Here is a 21,109-nt window from a genome sequence, read left to right on the forward strand (position 1 = left end):
GATCTCTCTCTAATTCACACACATACACACACATAGACAGCAACAAACAAGCTAAACAGAGTATCACGCTCTCTCATTCACACACATACATACGTGTGCTCGCTCGCTCTGGAGCGATATTGTTAGACCGCCCACTCTCGTTCAAATTACACTAGTTACCGACCGCTCCCGTGCTTTATTCGGAAATTTATTCCCGCGCCGCTAAAAATCTGGTCGGGTCCCGCGGCTCCCATGGTAAAGCCACAGGAATGCAGACCTCTAGTTCCATCTACAGCACTCAACATTTGAAATTGATCAAATTCTTTCATCAAGATAATCCTAAAAATACTAAACAACATCTATTCTTGTATTATGACAATTTTGAAAAACATTTTTGATCTGCTTCACATGTTGAGTAAGGTACAGTTTGAAGATATCCTCTCAAAATCTGCTCTTATTTGAATGTTATGTATTTTCCAGTGTCCCATTTCTTACCAGGTTGATCACAGTTTACTCTGGGTGATCCGGGTGGAGTTCTGGTTCCTGCTCTCTCCTGCCCTCTATTGTCCACACACCAGCAGTGTCCAGTGGAGCCGTGGCACTGCTGCGGCCTGTACTGACCCTCCTCATCACACTGAGGGATGAAGGCTCCGACTGCAGGAACGCCACCGTCTCCACTCTGAAGACTGTCTCTGTGCTGCTCACAGCGGGTCCTGAGATGAACTGGAGGCACATGAAAAATAAAAGAAGTTTGTTAAACTCCCATCAAACCCCTCAGTACAAAAATCAAGTAAAGTCTAGCAAAGATAATCTTGCTGGTGATTTTGATGATGCTACCTAAAATATTCAGAGAGGAACAGTGTTGTTATTCATAAAGATGTAAAAATGATCTCGATCCAGCGCACAGTTGTCATTGATTTCATCAATGTTTCTCATTCATAGGGGTTTATTTTCCACAAAGTGCAACATTGAGCCTCCAGGAACCATCAAAACACTGAGAGCGGTCCACTAAAATCTGTCAATCACATTGCAGCTTGACCAAAAGCGAGAGTTCAGGGCATTGCTAGTGTAGCATCTGGCTAAACCCGAGGGTGTTTGATCAGTGTGGAATCACAGTTGATACATTACAGGGCAAACTAATTCACATTCATTTACAGAAGTGAAAGCCAAAAATCTAAGACTTGCCAAAATATGCAGAGACACAGCAAGGTGACAAACACAGATGGTGCTTTAACAAGATTGAGGCATTTAATGGATTGTTTGGGTTTCAATTGAGATGTTGAACTTGTGAAGTTTGTTCTCTTTAAATGTAAATAAATAACACCTATAAAACACTGGTGAAGTGCAACATACAGCAGTCAACATTTAAATTGATCAAATTCTTTCATCAAGATAGTCCTAAAATACTGAACAACATTCATTCGTGTCTTATGGCAATTTTGAAAAACACTTTTGATTCTCTTCAAATGTTGAGTACTGTACAGTTCGAAGATATCCTCCCAAAATCTGCTCTTATGTAAATGTTATGTATTTTTCAGGATCCCATTTCTTACCAGGTTGATCACAGTTTACTCTGGGTGATCCGGGTGGAGTTCTGGTTCCTGCTCTCTCCTGCCCTCTATTGTCCACACACCAGCAGTGTCCAGTGGAGCCGTGGCACTGCTGCGGCCTGTACTGACCCTCCTCATCACACTGAGGGATGAAGGCTCCAACCACAGGAACGCCCCCGTTTTCACTCTGAAGACTGTCTCTGTGCTGCTCACAGTGGGTCTTGGGACGAACTAGAGGCACATGAGAAATAAGAGGTTTGTTACTCCACCGTCACAATTCTTTACAGCAGAGTTCATTCGCCTAAAGTAAAATACCTATTTTGGTTAGATCATTGCAGATGCTATTTTGCACATGAGAACACAGGAGCATTTGGAGACAGTCAACCTTTCTCAAAAATATTATTTTATTAAAGGAATACAACAAAATTTAAAGCAAAGAAATTTGCTTTTACTAAAAATTGTATTTTTATATCAAACTAATTGAGTCCTTTAAGCTTGTTTAAAACCTACAGGTACGTGTGCCAAAGCAGGGTTAGAATTAAATTGTGCAGGGCAGTGACCCTCCAGGAAGTTTGACACCCCTGGCCTAAAGTGTTCATAGTACAAGAAATATACAGGTCAGATTGAGACTCTGTATTGGAGATACATTAAATAACTCTGATCAGGGGCACAAAAAAAACATCTTGTCCATTACTTACCAGGTTCATCGCAGTTTCTAGGTGGTGATCCGGGTGGAGTTCTGGTTCCTGCTCTCTCCTGCCCTCTATTGTCCACACACCAGCAGTGTCCAGTGGAGCCGTGGCACTGCAGCGGCCTGTACTGACCCTCCTCATCACACTGAGGGATGAAAGCTCCGACGGCAGGAACGCCACCATCTCCACTCTGAAGACTGTCTCTGTGCTGCTCACAGCGGGTCTTGGGATGACCTGGAGGAACCAGACAGGCACTGTCAAATCTGGAACTTTGCAGGCTTGATTAAAGATAAACAGGTTACATCAAAGCATCTTATGATGGGAACCCATGGTTTCCAAAACAGTTCAGATCGCATTTTCTTTTTAGTAGGAATGCACCAAAACATTGACAGCAGCAACAGTGACAGCAAAAAGTTTGGACACACTTGGGTGAAAAGGAAAACTGAAAATGCTTTGAAATAATGGTTAAATAATATAAAGTAATTTTGTAAGATTTTTTTACGGAGACCCGGAAGGGACATGATGGTGGAGAAAAAAAATGGGTGCAAAAAAAAAAAAATTATTTTTAGCAGCAAGAAAACTCATTCGCCTCATGAACCTTTCCTAACCAACCTCAAGGATGGACACCCACTAGTGACTTTAATTGCATAATAATATGCATTATAAAAGGTCATATTTTGGTTTTGAGGATCTCCAACAACATTCTGATTGGCATGCAATGTCAAAAAACACTTTCATTGTCTTATAACATGCATTTATTTTTATCTAATTCTCCCATCGAGTCTAATATGATTTGGTCAGCGATTCATTTGTCCCAAACCCCTCCTTAGTGCGATGCTAATGTGCGCTGATTGGTCCGGTGACCCAGTCTATTGCAATTGGTTGACTGCGTTCAGCGTGAGACAGAGAGAATCGCCCACCACGGCTAATCAACAATTTTGAAGTAGTCAGAGTGCAGAGAGTATGTGTGAGCCCAATTCAGGAGTGCATTAAAGCAATGCAGTTAAACACCAGCATATTACTCTACTCTTAACCATAAGTAAAAACAACGACACACATTCAGTATTAATCCACACAGTGGCAAAAGCTGACCTATTTTGAATCCTGACCGCCACATGTGTAGGAACAGCTGACGGTGGCCATAGCAACGACAAATGGCAGTGGATTGCGAGCTCACAAACGCATCAAAATCTGTTAAGGAAGCTGCACGTGTGGTGTTTTCAGCCTGATTTTAGATGCGATACCAGAATATAAAGAGTTAACCAGATACAGCACAAGCCGCGTGGATCGGTTAAAAGTAACAAAACACAATATATAATTTGCAAGCTAGAGAATACACAGAAAGCAACCATTTTAATTGCACTTAAGTTCCTTACACTTGTGAAAGGAAGGAAGAAACTGATCCATGAACTGTCTACTGTAAAGTTCCTGTCAAGCTCTGACAAAGTTCAATACATCAGTAGGTTCAATTTTCCCGGGTCTGCGTGCGCAACAAATGGATGAGACTCAAAGGGTCACGAAACACCAAAACACATTTTTTGAGCTGTTGACAGTCGTATATGTGTCCCACACTGCTAAAAACACTATTATGACACCTATATTTCACTAAAAAGAGTAAATTGGTTGTTTTTGCGTTATTTCAAGCAAATTTGTACTTCCGGTTTGAAATGAATTTTTGAAGCTGCGTCACGGTCATGACATAATAGCGTTGTATTCCAGCGTGCAGACTGGACGTCTGTGCCAGAGTGTGTCTTATTACGTCTTACAATGTGATGCATTAATGCATGAGTAAGGCTTGGTTCAAACCAATCAGCGCGCTCTATTGTGCAACTTCATTAATATTCATTACTGTCACAGTGGTTAGACGACAGAGACGCCACGTTGTGTTGGCAAAACAAGCGTGAAGTGTTGCTTTTATAGTTTGCTGCCGTTGAGTTTCGTTTTCATTTTCTCTCTTTGAGAGCTCAGCTGGAGTCACGTGGATTAACAGTGTACGCGAAGCTCGACAACAATAACTTACGTGTCTAAGGAGGCACATTGTTTACCTGAGAGCTGTTCTCATCTGCAAACGCTGAGATCCGGATTCGCTTGTAGTCTTCTCTTAATAAAGACGCGGCTCTAGTTGCTGGTGATTGTCCTGTCTCTACAGATTTGGTAAGTGAGCGACCAGTCCTCTTTGTTTATTCAGTTTGTTCGTATCGAACTTAACTATTGCACCGAGTGTAAACATGTTAATACTACAACCAAACTTTTTTTTTTGTGACCGGAATAACACACGCGGCTTTCTGACGCTACCTGCCGTGTGCATCTAAGTTTCCGGGAAATGCAGAGGTTTTTTTTCACTCATTCGCCGTGCGGTATCAAACATTGCGTGAAAAATACACGCTTAGAGCAGTTCCTCGAATCAAATATCTAGTTTGTTGCGAGGGGCATGAATGAATTCCCTGAATGAAAGAGCCAAACTGCAGTTAAAGTCCACCATTTAATAATTTGGCAAATAATTCGACTACAGATGTCCATGTAAACACAGTCACTTTCTCCCGTGTGTTTGTGTGTATTTTGACTCTGAAACTCACGCGTGCCCAAATAGACACTCCCACACCATCCAACTTTAGTTCCTCCGACACTCCACCCTAAACAGAGCTGGACACGCCCACTTTTCTGGCTTTTTCCAAAGTAGAGGTGTGAAAACACCCTGCTGAAACAAGGGGGTTTCATGGCCCTTTAAGATCCGTATCGACAACACCGACACGACTAAATTCATTCATTACCGCAATCAATCATTCAATCATTACCGCAACGATTCATTTGACCCACTCTGAGTCGACTTTTTTTATAGATGAATCATTAGTTTTAAACACTGTCCACTTTCAGATTTAAGCCTTAGCTGGATATTTCACTTCACTTAGAGCTGTGTTACACACTGCATGGTAGGTCATTTAAAAAAAAAAACATAATAGAGGCTCTTTAAAAAAAATAAATCCAAAAAAAATATTGTCATGAAATCAGATGCATCGCTAGAAATAACTACAAATCTGCAAACAGCTACCATTTTGAGGGTGGCACTGGAAACCATCTCCATGGTATCCCGGTTGGCACTGGCACCGGAAAGATCCCGGACTGTTTGAGCACAAGGCCTGGGCGTGACACGGCTGCTCACCACACTCGTCCACATCTGCAAACACCACACACAACACAACACTCAAACAAACACTTACAGCGTATTGCTCTGGACGTTAGTCTGAGTCATTCTGGCCATCGACTTCTCAACTCCCACCGTCCGGCTGAAGACCAGAGAGCGAGAAGAAGAAGAGTTAAATGTCCTCTGACCCCCTTTTGGTCTTCAGCTGCGATTCTCCTACGCACATTCATTCCTCGAGTGAGGACATTGGGTCATTGTTTCTAAATTCCCCCTCCTTCCCCAGCGGCTCTGGTTACTCGCACCGCAAAGCCTTCACCTATAGAATTCAGCTGAGAGAATGAGCCTGCTTTATCAACATTCATCCTCTTTACAGGGTATCTGCCGGTTTGTAATAGTTATATATAAGATCTTTTAATACCAAAAAGAATCTAATTTAAGACCAATTGTAAAGTATAATTATTTTACAGTACAGAATTTACAAAAAAGCACACAACACAACTAATTAATTAGCACTTAAACACTCGTTAACAATTAACACTCTTTATAATATAGAAAGAGTAAAAAACAAAACTAAAAAGTAATAATGACTTCAGTTTCAAAACAGAAACAAAATCTTCCTTATGGGATTGCATTTTTAAAACTCTTGAAACAGATTTAAAACATTTATTGATTCATTTTCCTTCGGCTTAAGGCCTGTGCACACGGAGATGTTTTTTGCTCGTGCTTTCTGTTGATGTTTAACGCCTAGTGACTAAATAAATGGCGCAAATGGGATTGTGCACACCAACGCGCAAAACGGCAGTTGTAAAATCGTCATTTTTAAAAAAACTTTGTCTTCTTCCTCTGTGTTACAAGCGGATCTCAGAAGCTTAAAGTTGTGTAGCGCCAACTAATGCCAAGGAGTGATTTTGCATACTTTTCTGCTCAACGCTAGTGAAAATCGATTGGGTGTGAATCCGGAAAAACGTTTTGAAAAATGCTGACGATAAACGCAAACGGAAAGCGTCCCGGTGTGTACGAGCCTTTAGTCTCTGATTTATTTATGTCTTAAATCTGGGTGTCACGGTGGCTCAGTGGTTAGAACTGTCACCTTACAGCAAGAAGGTTGCTGGTTCAAAACCCGGCTGGGTCAGTTGGCATTTCTGTGTGGAGTTTGCATGTTCCCTCCGTGTTCACTTTGGTTTCCTCCGGGTGCTCCGGTTTCCCCCACAGTCAGAACATGCGGTGCAGGGGAATTGAATAAACTATAATGGCGTGCGTGAATGAGAGTGTATAAGTGTTTCCCAGTGTTGGGTTGCAACTGGAAGGGCATCCGCAGCGTAAAACATATGCTAAGTAAGTTGGCGGTTCATTCCGCTTTGGCGACCCCTGATTAATAAAGGGACTAAATCAAAAAGAAGATGAATTAATTAATTAATTAATTAACGTCCATTATTTTACACTAATAATCATTTTAAAATATTGTGAAGATTAAATAGTATAAGAGTGAAAATTAAATTTGATTATAAATGCCCTCATAAATTGTTATAAAATATAAACTATTCTCAATATAATGCATCCTTCCAAAATAAAAGCTTAAAGTAATTTAAAATAAATAATTTTTTCATTATTTGCTAAAAACTGAATCTTACTGACCCCAAACTTTTGAATAATACTGTATCATTGTAAAAAATGCAATTATAAATATAAAAAAAAATAATAATAAAAATAATTTTAAAATGTGTCAATCTAATCGATGCTTTCAGTAAAAGCAGTTTTATTTATTCATTTTCTTGTCGGCTTAGTTCCTTTATTAATCCGGGGTCGCCACAGTGGAATGAACCGCCAACTAATGCAGCAAGTTTTTACGCACCAGATGCCCTTCCAGCCGCAACCCATCTCTGGGAAACATCCACACACACATTCACACACACACACTACGGACAATTTAGCCTACCCAATTCACCTGTACCACATGCTGTGAGGCGACAGCACTACCTACTGCGCCACTGCTTCGCCAAGTTAACAGTTTATTCATTTAATTCTCTTTTGATTGTAGTTATTCTGCAAATTGTCTATAAATGTATATTATATTTTATCTTTATTCTAACTTAATGCAATAAACAAAACAATAAATATAAATGACTACAATCTGGATAACCCATTCCACTGTCGAAATTGTCACATGCATTTTAACCTAAGCTGAAATGGATTGGTTAATTAAGCTCAATCACTCATTTACTAGTTATTAAAGAGAAGTTCTATCATGCATGAGACAATTTAAGTAAAAAAACATAAAATAAAAAGCAAAAGGGAGCCGTTTGTATTTATTTATTAATTTTCTTTTTGATTGTAGTTATCCTGCAAATTTTATACATTGAAGAGTTTCGTAGAACTGTGTAATTTTAAGAGACAGGAAATAAAGAAGTGTCTTACCCTGACATGTGCGTCCATCAAATCCAAACTGGAATCCGCTCTCACACTGACAGCGATGGCTTCCAGGCAGATTCACACAGTGAGAGTGAGCACCACAAGAGCTCAGACCTTCTGCACACTCATCAACATCTACAGAGAGACACAAACTGATCAATCACAGCTCATAACGTTGACGTTTCAACCAACCACATTAACCCTCTTAAACTCTGGGTGTCTAAAAAGCTGTAAGAGGCGTCTTGGTGCATGTCATGAGCATATAAGGCTGGGTAGACCAATTACCTTGTTTGTAAACATTCAGGATGCGCGCGCAGGGAGGTGGTAGAAAGAAACTGGGAGCGCCAGCATTTACAGTGAGGTAATGACATCAGATGCGGTGCAGAGTTTGTTTTTGTCTTAGAAATAAGATATATTGATTACATATTATATATATTATTTACATAATGCTTTCAGAGTATTATAACAGCTAATCGCCCAGTGATAAGCACAGTGATTCGGCAAGATTAACGTTAAAGTGAGCGGCGTTCATCTGACAGGTCCATTTGCGTTAGCACCCACCCAATGGATATTGGATAAGACAAAATGACCAAGCATCCGGCCCCAAATATACAATCTTATTGAATCTCCAAGTGATTTTACAAGAAAGAAGTTAAAGGTCTACAAGTCTTTGGATGCCAACAATGATGTTCTGTGTGGTCATGTGCAAGAAATAATGCTCCATGATGACCAGATTCAACACTATGTAGAGCTAAAAACCGAGATTCTGCCTAGCCAAAGACAAGGAAAGAAGACGGAGTTAACGTACCACAAGGCCTGGGTAATTAATCTCCAACACGTAAGGCAAAGCAAGGCAAGGCAAATTTATTTTTATAGCACATTTCATACACAATGGCAATTTAAAGTGCTTTACATAAACAAGAATAAAAGAAACAAGTAAAATAAAAATAAAAACAAATAATAAAAATGCGTAAAACAAAACAAAACATAAAAACAGGTAAAATGTAATATAAAAGAATGAAGAAGAAGAGAAAAACATGATAGTGCAATCTGTCGGACGCAGCACAGTGCTCATTCAGTAAAGGCACAGCTAAACAGATGTGTTTTCAGTCTTGCAGACGTAAAACGACTGCATTCTGACACTGAACTGCACCTGTACGGCAGGATATGTGAACCTGCACATAGAGGTAAAGTTGGTTTTATATTCGCACATTTGGACTTTCTCCTTAATAATATAATTTCATAAAAATATTATTTGCAAATTCCAAGTAGCGAAATCATATAAGCAGCCAATGACTATCAATATACAACATTGTTTACAGTCAAATAAAGTGTTAATGTTGTTTTCAAGTCACACTTGCTGGTTATTTCAGACAGAATATTCAAAGTGCCGTGGTAAACAATATAGCGAGTGTGTCACAAGTTGTCACTGAATGAATGTGTGAATATAAAACTACGTTTACCTTAATAAACGTAACTTTCACGTTTCATTCTTAGCATTCAGTGTCCGCAGTTTAATTAACCAGTTTTTGCTGAAATCATTTCTGCAATCAAAAACGAGTAACGTGTATGATTCAGCATATGGTGAACTGACCTGATATGAGATGAGAACTGCAGAGTCCAGCATTTCTAATTAGCTCCTCACTTTATTCAGCTCCCATTTAGCTAAAGACGTCTACAGTCGGTAATAAAGCAGTGTGTGGTGTATGGTAAAAGTTAAGTGTTCTATTTTTGGACTCGAATTCAGCATCCTACCGCACAACACGACATCTTTCCCATTGGAGCCTGTTTTTTTTTGCAACCGGGGACCCGTGTAACGTCATGTGTGACGTAGGTTGGTAATTGGTCTATAGATTCAGATGTCTCAATTTAGTTTGATTTTGATTCACACGCTCTTGATTTAATTCTTGATTTGATGCAGAGGTTATAGATTTAAATATATACGTGCTATTGATGAATGAAAACTTTAAATAGGAAAATTATCAAAACTCTGGTTATTTTTGAGCAAGATGCTAACAGTCTAATCCGATTCCAGTATTTATGCTAAGCTAAGCTAAAAGTGCTCAAGCCAGACCTGCAGATTGGCTGAATGGATTAAAATATGGTAAAACTCAACTATTTAACACTAGGGGAGCTTATTCGGGGGTAATGTCTCTGAACTACTTTCGCTTTAAACACGACTGACTGTTTACAGAAACACAGGAACACGATTCATTAAAAAGTCGATTTGCCCAAACCTAAAAGTTCGCCCCTAAGATGTTGCTGTTTGTAATGACAGAGAGGGATAGCAGGGATGTCGTCCCTGTCGGAGCGCGTGGGAACAGGCCTCAGGCTCTGGGTGGGTTAAGAGCTGGTCAGCAGGAGACCTGGTTTTGATCACTGCTAATTACAGGGAGACTAAGAGCCCACGATCCCCCTCGTTCTCTTCATTTCTCTCTGCACTCTTTCCTTGACCCCCTTATTATCTGCTCCGGAGTGAAGAGTTCAGACAGGTGATAAAATTATCCTCTAATGGGAACATGATGCCTGAAAACACACCCGTACACACTCACGCACATTTAATCAAGCACAGGCAGCGCTGTAAGTGTCACTATGGGAAACTAAATCTTTTTTTATTAAGTTTAAACTGAGAAAAGGTCAATATTGTTAGCTCCTTTAAAAATGTATATTTCTTTCAATTTGCTACAGATAAAACCACTATTTTCCAATGACTTGCCTAATTACCCTAATTAATCTGCAAAATGCACTTTAAGTTGAATACCAGCATTAGTTCTAATAAATATTATGTACAGTACTGTGATCATGGCAAAAGATTAAACTTAAATTAAATTAAATTAAACTAAAATTAATCATTAGAAAATAGTTCCTAAAATGATCTTTAAAAACATGTTGAAAAAAATCTTCTTTTGGAAAATATTTAAAAAACGAATAGCTAATATTTTTCTTCTTCTGTGTTATATACATGTATACACTCACTGGCTACTTTATTAGGTATACCGTACTAAGACCAGGTTGGGTCCTTTATGGCATAGATTTAACAAGGTACTGCAAACATTCCCCAGAAATTTTGGGCAATATTAACATGATAGCATCACGCAGTTGCTGCAGATTTGTTAGCTGAGCATCCATGATGTGAATCTACCATTCAACCACATCAAAAGGTTCTCTACTGGAGTGAGCTCTGGTGACTGTGGAGGCCATTTGAGTACAGTGTTATTGTCATGTTCAAAAAACCAGTCTGAGATGATTCGCCCTTAGACTTGTGACGAGGGGCACAAATGAATTCCCTGAATGAAAGTGCCAAACTGCAGTTAAAGTCCACTATTTAATAATTTGGCAAATAATTCTATTACAGATTTCCATGTAAACACAGTCACTTTCTCCCCTGTGTGTGTGTGTGTGTTTTGACTCTGAAACTCGCGCGTGGTCAAATCGACACTCCCACACCATACCTCTTTTGCTCCTCCGACACTCCACCCTAAACAGAGCTGGACACGCCCACTTTTCTGGCTTTTTCCAAAGTAGAGGTGTGAAAACACCCTGCTGAAATGAGGGGGTTTCATGGCCCTTTAAATCACCTTTCTTCCCCATTCTCATGCTCCGTTTGAAATTTGACTTGACCATGTCTACATGCCTAACTGCATTGAGTTGCTGCCATGTGATTGGCTGATTAGAAAATTGAGTAAGCGAGTAGCTGGACAGGTGTACCTAATAAAGTGGCCGGTGAGTGTATATGAAATTAGAATGACTTTTTTTGCTGGCACTGCAACATATTTGTGAGTGAATTTTAACCTGAAAGGCTTTAAATTTATGCATATAAGCTATATAAAATCTAATATTCATTCATTCATTTTCTTTTCGGCTTAGTCTCTTTATTAATCTGGGGTCGCCACAGCGGAATAAACCACCAACTAATCCAGCATACGTTTTATTCAGCGGATGCCCTTCCGGCTGCAACCCATCACTGGGAAACACCCATAAAAACTCACAGACATATACTATGACCAATTTTCCCTACCCAATTCACCTATAGCGCATGTCTTTGGACTTATGGGGAAGCCGGAGCTCCCGGAGGAAACTCACGTGAACATGGGGAGAACATGCAAACTCCACAAAAAAATGCCAACTGACCCAGCCAAAGCTCGAACCAACAAGCTTCTTGCTGTGAGGCAATCATGCTACCCACTGTGCCACCGTGTTGCCTAAATTCACATTTTTTTTCAATTGAACATCATGACTGACTGCCCTTGCCTATTCCTATCAAAAACATTATTAATGTCAATTCAACCCATTGGTAATCAGCCATAACCAGCTACTCAGCCCAACACTTACAACCTCTTTTTTACTTTAAGGATCACTTCAATCAAATCACAGAATCAGAACTGACTCAATCGACTCAGACCTCATTACTCGTCTCACTGTCAAACATCATCTGGAACAGAGTCTCTGAAGAAAAAACTAAACAAAAAAGCACACATCTGTGTGGGGACACGGGGAGTTTTCCGGAGGGGATGCGCAATTTGCTCTCATCCCTCTTCAAACAAGGGAATATCAGGTGGTCTCTCTCAGCCCCCCAAAACTAGCTTGAAGCCGAGGATGTGGCCTCTCTGTGTGCAACTCAAACAAAAATGCCACAGCAATGTGTCTTCGCTTACAATTCTCCCCACAAGCCCCACAGATCTCCCACATTCCAGCTCAAGAGTGTTTAGTCTCTCTGTTGTTTGGCTTGGTAACAGTGGGAGGATGAAGATGAGAGGCAGCGGACTGGAGGAAAGACCTCCGCCTCATGATTCACTGAGGGTTTCCTCTGCTTTGCGTTTGACTCATTGGATGGGAAGCGTCTGGTTTGCGCTGATGTAGTACAGTGGTGATGACCCCACTTCTGAACCAGCTGCAGTGTTGATATTACGCAGATGCATGGCTATAATGAACAGTTCGGGCTTTTGCTCGAAATTTTCCAGACCCTCGAGTGGTTAAACAGAGCGTCAAGAGCTTGCAGTTGAATTTATAGCTCAAGTGTGTATGTGTGTGTGTGTGTGTGTGTGTGTGTGTGTGTAGAGCTGTGCCAAAAAATCATAAATTTCATTCAACATCAGAGATTCAGAGATTTTCAGAATGCATTGATAATTTCAAGTATGTCCATGCTGCAGCCTCTAGCACTAAGACATACTTAATCAGGTCCAATACTTAGTGAATGTGTATGCGTAAGCGGTTGTTGCTAGAAATGAGAATTATTCATATCAATTCAAGAGTACACACTTAGATATTGCTTGACAACTGTTAGCAGGTTTGGCATGTTGTCCCGGGAGAGAACCCTGAGCTCGGAGATAGTTGAGCCCAGGGCTCCCGCCAGGTCAATAGAGCATGAGAGGGGAGTATGAGATCAGGTGGTTCTCGAGAGCTCCCCTTTTGTAAAGGAGGAAAGGAGGAGAAAGGGGTGGATGGGGGGTTTCTTAACGAAGATAAGGGAGTAAATCTAGCTAGGCTACTTATAGTGAGCTAGCCAATCAGATCTATCCTAACTAATGAATGTAGATGGGTGGCCAGCTGCAGTCAATCATATCACATGCTCCTCTCGAAATTAGTTTGAAAAACCCATTACATTGAAAAACCTATTACACTATGTGTTATTAAAGTCTACACCTACCCAAACCCTAAGGCCGTACTCACACTAGGTACAGTTGCCTCGAACCGGGCCAAAGCACGCTTGTCCCCCCTCCCGTCTCCCCCGACGGCCCGCGCTCACACCATATCGGGCCTCGGCACGCTTACGTCATCGCTGCTGCGCTGTTCAGAAGCGCTCTCTATGGCAAGCCTTTTTAGCATTTAAATCTTTGTTCTGACTCCATAAATATATTTAGAGATCTCTCTAATTATATTTTGACTAGTCATAATTATAATTCGACTAGTCAGAATAACAATTAGAGATATCTACAATTGCAACTGTACTAGTACGAAATCAGATTGGAGATATCTGCAAATATATTATGACTAGTCATATTCCTCCATTGACTTCCATTGAAAAATATTTGCAGATATCTCTAAATGAGTTTTGACTAGTCACAATTGTAATTAGAGATATCTCTAACTGAGTTTTTACTAGTCATACAGTTGGAGATGTCTTTAATTCGTAATATTTAGAGATATTTACAAATATATTTGAAGATATCTCTAATTAATTTACTAATAGTCGAATTACAGTTGTAGATATCTTGAATTGAATTTTTGACGAGTCAAAACTCAGTTAGAGATATCTGCAAATATTTTTCAATGGAAGTCAATGGAGGAATATGACTAGTCATAATATATTTGCAGATATCTCCAATCTGATTTCGTACTAGTACAATTGTAATTGCAGATATCTCTAATTGTCATTCTGACAAGTCGAATTATAATAATGACTTGTCAAAATATATAATTATATCTCTAAATATATTTATGGATAGTCAGAACAAGGTTTAAATGTTAAAACGGCTTGCCATACGCTCTCACTCAGCAGCACAGTGGAGATTTCTCTAGTTATATCCTTTCAGTCGTTTGATATGCAGTGACATGCAGTCAAATATTTCGCCAAACAGTCCTTAGGGATGCGGGGACACGCAGTCAAATATTTTAACGAACAGATCCGCCACTTTTGGCGCGCATAAACAATCAAAGCTCTCGTGCTGCAGGAATGAGGAGGTCTGCTGAAGGCGCGCAGCTGGCGTGCTGTGAGGAGTTTGCGTCTTTAATAAACTACTGCAGTTTGCGATCACTGAACAGCAAGAATGATTAATAAATCCATATCAAACAGTCCCTTAAAAGTCACGTCTCGCTTTCGGTTTCGGGCTTTGGCGCGTTTCGCGCTCACACAGAAGCGTACCGCACCAAAGCCCAAGTGTACCGCGCTCAGGCACACCTCTTCCAACCGGGCCAGGGCCGGCCAAGTGAACCGTGCTTGAGCCCGATTCAGCGCACTCACACTTCTCAAACGATCCGGGAAACGGGCCTGGGCACGGTACGGATGGCATAGTGTGAGTAGGCCCTAAAACCAACCCTCATAGTTATTTACGTCTACACCTACCCAAACCCTAAAACCAACCCTCATAGTTATTTACGTCTACACCTACCCAAACCCTAAAATCAACAATCATAGTCATTAACGTCTACACTTACACGAACCCTCACAGTAGCATGGATGTTAAAATGTCCACTACATATTGGGCCTGATCCAGTACGCCAGCGAGGACTTCTTGATATTTCTCTTGAATTGATTTTGAGTTTAGTTTTTTAACAGCAGATGATGCTCTAGGCCAGGGGTCTCAAACTCAATTTACCTGGGGGCCGCAGGAGGCAAAGTCTGGGTGAGGCTGGGCCGCATAAAGGATTTCACAAAAAAAAAAGTCCTCAAATGTCATTATTAACAGTTTTAATTATTTCTTCTGAACATGAAGTGTCCTGAACATTAATAGAACATTGAGTGAAGATTATGAACAGTTCTTCTGAACATGGCATCTTTTGCCTACTCCTTGCTGCCAGAGACTTGACAGCGCTTCTTCTCACAAATCTGAACCACATTTGGCTTTAGAGCGGAAGCACTTGAGACCCTCAGTACGGCTTGAAGATGATCATCATTAAGTCTAGACCTGTACTTTGACTTATTGAAGTTCAAGGTGGAGAATAACTTCTCACACAGAAAAAAGTGGGGGAACTCACTCAAAACTTCCATTCCCTCACCTAAAAAAAAGGCGTATATATGTATAAATAAAACACCCCCACCCCACTCACATCAGTCTGTACCAGTCTGTATCTACCTATAATATATATAAGATGCAGGCTGTAGCTAGGTAGGTGGCAGGCTGCAGATAGGTAGCTAAGTGGCAGGCAGGGGCGGGAACAGCTTACCTTGGTTCTGGCCGGCGCGAGTTCCCTCCTAACACTTCCCGCCCGTCACAGCGTCTAACAAAGGGGCGGGGTGCGTGGTGACGTCACCGGCATCCCCGCCCCTTTGTTTACACGGCGGGCGGGGAATGCCAGTGACCGCTGTGTACGGATAGAATCAGCGGAGCCGCTGATTTTGTCAGTGTACAGTGGTCGGCGCGGGCCACAAAATTTTGCTCTGAGGGCTGCAAATGGCTCGCGGGCCGCGAGTTTGAGACGCCTGCTCTAGGCCATCCGAAACTTTTCAGCACTACGACTTGCAAAATAAACATGTCAGTGACTTGCCACCGCCACTATCCTCAGAGATCGTTATAAATATACAAATGTTGCGCGCAAAGGTGCATACACACATCAGAAGTTTTATATAAACATATTTATATTGTGTGGGTAGCACATTCACCTCACAGCAAGAAGGTCGCTGATTTGAGCCTTGGCTGGGTCAGTTGGTATTTCTGTGCGGAGATTGCATGTTCTCCCTGTGTTCGATTAGATTTCCTCTGGGTGCTCCAGTTTCCCCCACAGTCCAAAGACATGTGGTACAAGTGAATTGGGTAGGCTAAATTTTCCATAGTGTATGTGTTTGAATTAGTGTGCATGGATGTTTCCCATGGATGGGTTGCGGCTGGAAGTGCATCCGCTGCATAAAACATGTGCTGGATAAGTTGGCGGTTCATTCCGCTGTGGCGACCCCAGATTAATAAAGGGACTAAAGCCTGGTTTACACTTCAGGGTCAAGTGATCGGCGTGACCCATGGTGCATGCAAAGCGAGTAAACTGTGCATTCATACTTCTGCACACTGTTTCTGTTGCTCTGCAAAAACACTTCCGAAATGCTAGTTGGCAGTAAGGTGTTTATGTTCCTCTGTGTCAAGTTTCTTCGCTGGTGTTTTGTTTTTTCTGAATGCTTCTTTAATGTACAAGTGGTTCAAACTCACTCATTTCGAGGCAGGAAGCAGCGGACGTGCAACATAAGGTAAACACAAAACAAAACTTTTCATCTAAGACTAAGTCGTGTAAATTGGCTCTCATGTCGTGTAATTAATGTAAACACAGCTCACTATGAACATTTTTTTGATTCACTTAAACAAGGGATGTCAAACTTTGTCCACAGTTTGAACATTAATTAAACACACCTGATCAAATTAATTGAGTCTATAAGGCTTGTTTAGAACCAACAGGTAAATGTGTTTAAGAAGAACTGTAACTAAACTCTGCAGGGCTGTGGCCCTCCAGGAACTGAGTTTGACACCCCTGACTTAAATCTTTCCTAAAGCCTTGCTCACACTGTAGAATTTCAGCCACAATTTGGTCGTCTGTGATCGTTGATAGTTGGTTTTATATGTTCACCGACAACCGCTTAATGCACGTTTTGATCAGATTTTCTCTACGATGAAGTCTCAGCTAGCACAATTCATGTGGCTCAAACCCAGCCCATACCAGACACTTACATCCGGCCCACACACCACATGGAAGGATGGCACTTGGGCGGTCTGCTCCTGTTTGCCACATCTGAGCCACAATTAAGCCATAGCAATATCGAATATCAGCCAGAATTCAACTAAATTAACCAGAATTGACCCTATTCTGGGCCACAGTGTGCTTTTATTCTGGCCCAGATCCAGCCCACACCAGACACTTACATCTGGACCACATACTGAATGGAATGATGGCTCTAGGGCGGTCCGCTCCTGTTTGTCAGATCTGGGCCACAAATAAGCTAAAGCAATACCACATATTAGCCAGAATTCAACCAAATAAACCAGAACTGACCCTATTTTGGGCCACAATTTGCTTTTATTCTCGCCCAGATCTGGCCTACACCTTACACTTGCTGCTGTGGCTGTTTGTAAAGCAGCACCATCTACTTTTAAACACTAAACTCAAAATTGATTCAAGAAAGAATAGAGATGTTTTTTGAAAATCTCAGAATTGATTTCTTGAACACTTTTTGACCACAGCTCTGTATATGTGTGTGTGTGTGTGTGTGTGTGTGTGTGTGTGTTTTAATTATAACGTCTCTTACCATAACAGTTGCGTCCGTCTCCTCTGTAACCTGTGGCACATTGGCAAGAAAACAGCTGTCCTTCACCTGGCACACATCGAGCCGTTGTATCACAGTCGTGATTTCCAGAGTAACAGGGGTTTACGTTTTCTGGCTCGGGATCTACAGCTGTGAAAGGATGAAAAGGCAAATTAATCCACAAAAAATAAGCTGATTCATAAAAAAAATGTAAGAATAATTTTGTAGAGAAGCAATAGATATTATCAAGTTTTAAGAAATAATATGGCAAGTTTTTCCCTAAAACACGCAAAATAATCTGCCAATGGTGTAAGCAAAATAATCCTATATCAAAAGGAAAAACAAGATTATTCTGCTTACACCAGGGGAGTCCAAACTCAGTCCTGGAGGGCCGGTGTCCTGGAGAGTTTAACTCCAACTCTAATCAAACACACCTGAACCAGCTAATCAAGCTTACTAGATAAAACTAGAAACTTCCTGGCAGGTGTGTTGAAGCAAGTTGGAGCTAAACTCAGCAGGAAACAAGCCCTCCAGGGCCGAGTTTGGACACCCCATGGCTTACACCCATGGCAGATTATTTTGCTTGTTTTATGGAAAAACTTTTAATGCTTAATTTTGCCATTTTATTTCTTAAATTACGACTAAATATTTTTTATTTAGGATTTTTAAACCAATTGGACTTGAAACAAGACAAAATTCTAAGCAAGAAAAGCACTTTTTGACTACAAATGTTATTATGTGATTCCTACTATGAAAGCATAAATGTCAATGGTTACCAGTTTTCAGCTTTCTTCACAATCAGTTTTTTGTGTTCAACAAAAGAAAGAATATCATCGTTTGCAAAACCACTTGAGGGAGAGTTAATAATGAATAAATGGAAATTTTGGGCTTAGGTATCCCTTTAAAACACAACTGCAAGATAAATACTCATCATTATGAGGGAAGAAAGCATTATGACAAAAATGGTCAGATTTAGCAGATACTGAATAAACCTTGTGATTCTGACTTTTCCACTCAAAATGACTTTTTTTTTTTTGCATTTGTCAGATATAAAACCCATAATTAATTTTACATTTGCAATTCTGCATTTTTTCAGTCTAACTCTAAAGTCCAACTCAAAAAGGCTTTTCCTCATAGTGGCAATTCTGAAAACAAAAGGTTAGAAAATAACAAATCTAATCATATACAAGTAAAAATAACCATATCACTACTTTTTGACTTTACCAAAGACAGCTGCTTCATATGATGAATAATGTCCTAAAACCCTCATATTGAGATTTGTAAAAGACATTGGGGACTGCCAGAACCCCACTGAGGAACTCTAGAGCGACTTGTGCCAGTTCTGTAACATTGACTGATTACGCTGCTGTTTATTCAAGATACCAAACTAACTCACCACGATGGGGAACACTGGAAATATGACTCACAGATGCATGAGTCACTGCAGATGTTTTAAATCCTCTGGCCAAAGTCAGCATCCTGAGGCTACGTCTACAGCAATCCGGATACATGTGTAAGTGGCTCTTTTGCTTCAAAAATCTCTGCATCCATCCACACTAGTGTTATTAAGAAGGGGTTCAAGTTTTGCATTTGTCTTTTGTTTTAGATGGTGTATGTGTGTACAGCATTTTGGTAAGCACTTGTTGCTTTTAAAAAGCGCTTTATAAATAACCATTGATGACTTAATATTATTGAAATAAATAAAAAAACTGAATAAACCTAAATTTACACACATTTAAACATGTAAATAAATAGACTCTGTGAGCTAAAAATCTGCAGAAATCTGGGAATATCTCTGCGCTCGCAGATTCCGTGTGGGCCTAGTAATGAGGCTGTTTGTAATAAATGTGCATTCACAGGTGTTAACATATGGAGAGGTGTGAACGCTTCACTTCCCGACAAAACCTACACCATTTCAAATAGTCCATATGTGCTTTAAATTTGACCTTGGGGGTCAAAGTACTTGACCTGGGAAACACAACAACTTTAAAGAGTCTTAAATCTCAGGGTGGTTCTCACACAATACTAGTAAAACTCCGAGTGACACTACCAAACCTAGACCAAGACTTCATTGTGCTCTTTACCCATAGGACCTACCATGAGGCACCCATCGGTGGGACCCTTGGGCAACCTTCACCCCCACCCAACGCCTACTCATCACGCATTAAAAACAGCTTGATTTCCTCACCCCGGGCCAGGGACCAATTTGGCCAATTATCAAAGCCAGACAGGAAGACTTTTGTTTGAAGTGAGAGAGAGGGAGAAAGACGGTCCCCCTTTAAAGTGACTCCACAGGGGAGGCGGGAAAAGTGGAGAGAAACTAAAGGACAAACGTTGCCAAAGTGTGTCGGGGGCTTCTTTTTAACTCTGTGCTAATTAAAGGGACAGGGGCCGAGCAGTGGGGCGGGGGGCTGGTTTACACAGGACTTTGAGGAAAACCAAGGGGGAGGACGAACCAGGTGGGCAACACTCAACAAAACTTGCGTTAAGAGTGTGTGAAAGAGGGCTTTCGGAGCTCAGAGGAGTTTGTGAAAGAACAAATAAAAGAGGCTACTCAAACCTAAACACAATGACCTTCGCTGTTAGGCTCATTCATTGTCTGTCAGCTATAACGTGCATTTTCCTCAGGTATGATTAAAATGTCTGCCATTGTTGATCATCAAATGTTTAGGGTAATTTAAAGAGATGAAACATAATTTTCAAACATGAAAATTCTTTCATCATTTACTCACTCTTCAGTGGATAAAAACCTATTTAAGTTCGTTTCTTCTGTTGAACACAAAAGAAGGTATTTTGAAAAATGTTGGTGGCTGGTGCCCAATGACTTTCATAGTATTTTTTTTTTTCAAATGTGGAAGTTGATGGGTGCCAGCAACCAGCATTCTGCAAAATATCTTCTTTTGTCCTCAACAGAAGAAAGAAACTCGTAAAGATTTAAAACTAACCATATGATTTTGTTAGCGCACATTGCCAGTTTTGTGGTGAACAATTAATCTGTGCATGTCATTAAAAAAATAAATAAATAAATTGTTTACCCTTCTAATCTGTAATTGAAATCTAAAATGCACTTCCTGTTTTTTTTTCCAGTTACATTGTCAGACTATGTGATTTTGAGTTTTGACAACAAACAGAAATAGTGAGCAGGAGGAGTCTGTTGTAATAACTCTTCCAATAACCCCTTTAATGATCTTACTGAATGAAATGCCTACTTAACTACATCCATTTAGCCTGTGGTAGAAAAAACAAGCCACGCCCACATTTTGCTCATTTAATATTCTGTTTCTCCAGGAACTGCATCACAATACAAAAAAATAAATAAATAACTTGCAGCTTTTGGTTTATCGGGACTTATATAACTGAATTTAATTAAACTAAAAACTAAGCTAAGCTAAATTAA

At 40.4% G+C, this 21,109-nt stretch overlaps 1 protein-coding gene and 1 long non-coding RNA gene across 5 annotated transcripts in view; one reads left to right on the plus strand and one right to left on the minus strand.

Moving 5' to 3' along the window:
- nid2a (nidogen 2a (osteonidogen)) overlaps positions 1-21,109 on the minus strand; it is an 80,060-nt gene that overhangs the window by 21,700 nt on the left and 37,251 nt on the right. For 2 of the 4 annotated variants that reach the window (XM_073928253.1, XM_005169847.4), the window contains exons 9-14: positions 17,716-17,862; positions 7,779-7,907; positions 5,271-5,396; positions 2,228-2,455; positions 1,533-1,760; positions 475-702 (exon numbers count right to left, since the gene is read on the minus strand). In XM_073928253.1, coding sequence (XP_073784354.1) covers positions 475-702; positions 1,533-1,760; positions 2,228-2,455; positions 5,271-5,396; positions 7,779-7,907; positions 17,716-17,862 — 1,086 coding nt within the window. The remainder of the gene's footprint in view (positions 1-474; positions 703-1,532; positions 1,761-2,227; positions 2,456-5,270; positions 5,397-7,778; positions 7,908-17,715; positions 17,863-21,109) is intronic. The other 2 variants (XM_073928254.1, XM_073928252.1) reach the window with 1 other exon arrangement.
- Positions 17,722-20,282, plus strand: LOC141378534 (uncharacterized). Its single transcript, XR_012393264.1, has 3 exons — positions 17,722-17,922; positions 19,092-19,225; positions 19,803-20,282. It is a non-coding gene; the product is annotated as an uncharacterized lncRNA (long non-coding RNA).

This window comes from Danio rerio, chromosome 17 (assembly GCF_049306965.1).
Source record: "Danio rerio strain Tuebingen ecotype United States chromosome 17, GRCz12tu, whole genome shotgun sequence".
NCBI classification, from domain to species: Eukaryota; Metazoa; Chordata; class Actinopteri; order Cypriniformes; family Danionidae; genus Danio; species Danio rerio.